Below are 4,351 nucleotides of genomic sequence, written 5' to 3' on the forward strand. Positions count from 1 at the left end.
TTTTTAATTATTACAAATTCATTTACCTTGCCAAAACAAAATAAACAAATAAATAAATTCAAAAAAGAAAAAGTTGAAGTGGCCAATTTACTATTTTCTTGTGAATCCACAGATTGGTTTTGTTATTTTTACATTTAGGTGCTTCAAAACATGCACATGGTTTAGGGGTACACACAATATGCTTCCCTTACATAACAGAACACTTCCCCATCAGCCTCTGCTGGTTTGCCTAGCCATATGAGGATATATATATATATATATATATATATATATATATATATATATATAAAAGAACATCAATAGTTTTCACTTAGAAAATAAGTGAACTAATCCTTGTATTTTCCTTATCACATGAGTGTACTTGGTCATTGCATTTTCCTTATCACTCACTAGTTTTTTCATACATACATCATTCTCAATTTTTTAGCTGTCCATCCACACACTTCACGCACTCCAAATTCACTATCCCGCCTCATGACATAGTGTATTATTGGTTATTAGGCTTTATGCAGCTTTATTTATATTTTTCTCATACATACATCATTCTCAATTTTTTAGCCATCCACTCTCACTCCACGCATTCCAAATCCGTTATCCCGCCTTGTGACACAGTGTAGGTTATTACGCGTTACGCAGCCTTATTTATGCATATAGAGAGACTATTTCCTAATTACCATCCTCCCTAAGCATGAGCCAAAATAACCTTGTTTTCTTATCACTCACTATTTTTCTCATACATACATCATTCTCAGTTTTTTTGTTGTCCATACTAGCTCCACGAATTCTAAATTCGTTGTCACAGCTTCTGACGTAGTGTAAAATTGATTATTACGCGATCTTACTTCTGCATACGGAGAGACTGTTTCCAATTAACCATAGCATGAGCCAAAACAACCTCGTTTTCTTTGCAAGTGCCGCGGAGGGAGAATTACAATCATGTGGCAAATTCAGGAATTTTGTGAAATAATTGAGGACAGAATTTTATTGCAAGTTGTGTTATAGTGCCAATTTAATTATGGGGGTATAAAGTAAAAAAAAAAAAAAAAATTGCCTTTTTTCATTTTCTTTATGTCTAATCTTGCACGAGTGTTACATGAAGTTATTTCGGATGGTTTCGATGAGTTATTCCTTTTTGTTCTTTTTGCAAGTTAATAGTGACAATGCAATAATGCACTTTGTCCTAGGGCCTTGCATTTGAACTCTCCCCATTGTTTGGCAAACATTGAAAATGTGTATGTTATATATATATATATATATAAATATACCTTCGAGTCTGGTGCTTGTGTGTTTCTTTCAGAAGAACAAGTGGGAAACAAATAACTATACAAGAAAAATGAGCTCTTTGAACCCTTTCTAACATTCATGCTAACGAGTCTAAAAAGTCTAATTGATTATGAGAACCGTCACTTTGTATAAAATAATATCAAAATTTTGTTTTTCTCTCTGTCTACGGCATCTAGGACATACAATGGCTAAAGCACAATTATCAGAAAAACGCATCATCCAGACTGGAATTAAGCCAGGTTGATTAGGGGAGTGGGATGGGACTGCAGATAAAAAAACGCTACCCATCACTCATGTAAGCAAGGGTATTTTGGTCTTTTGGCCAGTTACCCAATTGATCTTATTTTTAAACAATTAATAAATAAAAATAACAAACTTTGCACTTGAAATAAATATTACAGAAATGGTTTTTGAGATGGTTTTAATAAAAGAAACCATTTTTATTCTAGAAGACAAAATCACTACAACCTCTCTCACTTGCAAAGCCCCTGAAAATGCACAGAGATTCAGAAATCTTTCCCCTTTTTTTTTTCCTTTCTAATGTCATCATCATCTCTAAAAGCACCTTCCTCCATATCCTGCATTTCTAAAGAGTGCCTGCTTTATGTCTTCTGAACTTATTACTGCTCTCTGCTCCACTTCCTATCACAATATATGATCAAATTATATATATCCATATATATATATATATATATATATGTATGTATGTGTAATGTAATTGAAGAAAAAATGTAGAATTAAATGAGTTAATTTGTACCTCTGAGCAAGAAGCTTGGAATGCAAAATCATTGAAACAGCTTATAACACACTGTTGAATCTCAAGGCCTAATGCTTCTAAGGTACTCACAGTTGATAGCAACAGTCCCTGCTTACCGGCACAACAAATCTCGATTCGGGTATCCATATTTCTCCTTTCCACATCAAACTGCCAAGAAAACATTTTGAAAAATAAACACTGATTATGTTTAAGCTTAAACCATAAAAATAAAAATAAAAATAAAAATAAATTGAGTGTTTGTAGAGAGACCACCATACCTTGGGTGAATTTCTGACCACCACTTCATTAGGCTTAACTTCCTTGAAAATGCTCATTATGTTCAACTCTTTTGAACCCACTTCAATTTCTTCTTGCAAATTGTTGATTCTCTCCAACAGCTCTTTCATGTAATCTATTGTGTCACCAAGTATGGATGTCCTGTCCATCTATTAACACAAATATTGAAAAATATATATAAAAATAAAAAATCAAATTAGCCTCCATTTGGGAATTTGGATTATAAGTTGTGACAACATGAAAAAAAAAAATAACAAATTAGCCTCAATTTGGGCATGGATTATATAATGAGGACATGAAAAAACCCAAAATCATCAGATGGGTGTTATTGAAAAAAATAAATAAATAAATTAGCCTCCATTTGGGGATGGATTATACACTGAGGACATGATAAAACACAAAATCATGAAATGGGTTTTATTGAAAAAAATAAATAAATAAATTAGCCTCCATTTGGGCATGGATTATACACTGAGGAGATGAAAAAACACAAAATCATCAAATGGGTGTTGTTGAAAAAAAAAAAATTAGTCTCCATTTGGGCATGGAATATACATTGTGAAAACATGAAAAAACACAAAATTTTCAAATGGGGTGTTGTTGATTACCTTGCTGATCTTAGGAACAACAGATCTGAGCATCGAAAGCCGGTCGTTCAACCGCTTTCTCCGCCGCCTCTCCGCCATTAGGTTCTTGGAAGGCTGCCCATCCATTTTCTTGACTTTGCTGTTGCTGCTCTTCCTCTCCTGGCACAGACTGCCCATGTTGAAAGCAGGGACTTCATGACTTGTTTGGATTGGCTCCATTTTACAAGCAGTTTGAAGAACCTCCAGATTCTGGAGCCCACCCAGTTCTTTGTCCTCCAAGATTGGGAATGAGTAGTCCTCTTGGTGGGCGGGAAACGGCGGCGTATCCAGCTTGTTGGTGGTGTTGGATGAATTGTCAGTCATCTCCGGAGCTGAGAATTCATAGAATTCACTGAATGGGGAGCAATTCAGCGTCTGATGATCAATTGGCATGGTGAATTGATCTTCGAAGGATGGGGTGTTTGATAGAATTGTGGGATATGGGTAATCTTCTAACCCACCAAAACTCCACCCATTTGTGTTCAAATCATTCACTCCTGCAGGAATGTTTGTTTCCCAGGAATCACTTCTTTGGGCTAGTAACTCTTCCAAGAAACCATTCTCATTGTAACACTCCATCCTCTCTATCTCTCTCACACACAGTCACACACACATCATCCAAGGAGACACCTTGATAAGATGAAGGTGGGAGCTAGTGGGAGAATATATAGGAAGACAAATAAAGGAGGTTACCTTTTTGATTTTTTGTTTTTAAGTATTAATCTATTAAATAATATTAATTTGAGTATTATAATTATTAGTATTACGTATTTTGTTGTGGTTTATGAGCAGCTATGGAGGCTAAAGACTAAAATGGAATCTCTTTTTCTTTTCTCTCTCTAGGTGATTTAATGTCTTTTTCACCGAAATCTGGTATATCAAACAAGACTTAATATTTAATTTGGAATTCTCTGAAAACTTTGACCCACATTTCTGTCTGAACCGAAAAGGATGGAGTGTTATCATCATACATATAGACCCTGTCAGGTTCTTTGTATGCATAAACTTCTGCAGTATTAATTGGTCACCAACAGATATAAAAGCACACACCTCCCTCCCTCCCTCCCTCCCTCCCTCTCTCCATCCGTGTGTGTGTGTGTGTGTGTGTGAAAAAATTAGCTGAGTTGGGTCCCAATTTGCCTCCATATTTTGGCTCAGCTCACAATTTCAAAATGAGTTGGTGGGCCTGTTTTGTTCTTTCTTCACTTTTCTTACTCCAAAACTCTTTAATGTAGAATAATTTTCACCTTAATTTCTCATTCCTTAATATTTGTTGTGAAAAAAAAGAAGTGAAACCCGTTTTGGTTTTACGGGTCATGGACTCAAATTCTAATTTCTGTTGTACTTGGGTATAAAAGAGTGTTAATATTTGAGTGTGAGTATGAAA

At 35.0% G+C, this 4,351-nt stretch overlaps 1 protein-coding gene across 1 annotated transcript; it reads right to left on the minus strand.

Annotated features, from left to right (window-relative positions):
* Window positions 1–1,642: 1,642 nt before the first annotated feature.
* On the minus strand, window positions 1,643–3,632 carry LOC132274076 (transcription factor bHLH93-like). The gene is made up of 4 exons (XM_059775235.1): window positions 2,947–3,632; window positions 2,320–2,487; window positions 2,042–2,209; window positions 1,643–1,926 (listed from the first exon to the last, which is right to left on the minus strand). The coding sequence occupies exons 1-4, from the start codon at window positions 3,541–3,543 to the stop codon at window positions 1,840–1,842; spliced, it is 1,020 nt and encodes a 339-aa protein (XP_059631218.1). The 5' UTR covers window positions 3,544–3,632; the 3' UTR covers window positions 1,643–1,839.
* Window positions 3,633–4,351: the final 719 nt, after the last annotated feature.

This window comes from Cornus florida, unplaced genomic scaffold (genome assembly GCF_030987335.1).
Source record: "Cornus florida cultivar Cherokee Brave unplaced genomic scaffold, ASM3098733v1 CherokeeBrave_3.0.0_Hap2_Chr09, whole genome shotgun sequence".
NCBI lineage: Eukaryota > Viridiplantae > Streptophyta > Magnoliopsida > Cornales > Cornaceae > Cornus > Cornus florida.

Bases quoted from the DNA above. Each gene is read 5' to 3' on its own strand.
- LOC132274076 (XM_059775235.1), bottom strand. From the start codon at position 3,543: ATGGAGTGTTACAATGAGAATGGTTTCTTGGAAGAGTTACTAGCCCAA. The intron at 2,488-2,946 runs GTAATCAACAAC...TTGTGTTAATAG, and splicing joins TTGTTCCTAAGATCAGCAAG to ATGGACAGGACATCCATACT. The intron at 2,210-2,319 runs GTATGGTGGTCT...TTTTCTTGGCAG, and splicing joins TGGTCAGAAATTCACCCAAG to TTTGATGTGGAAAGGAGAAA.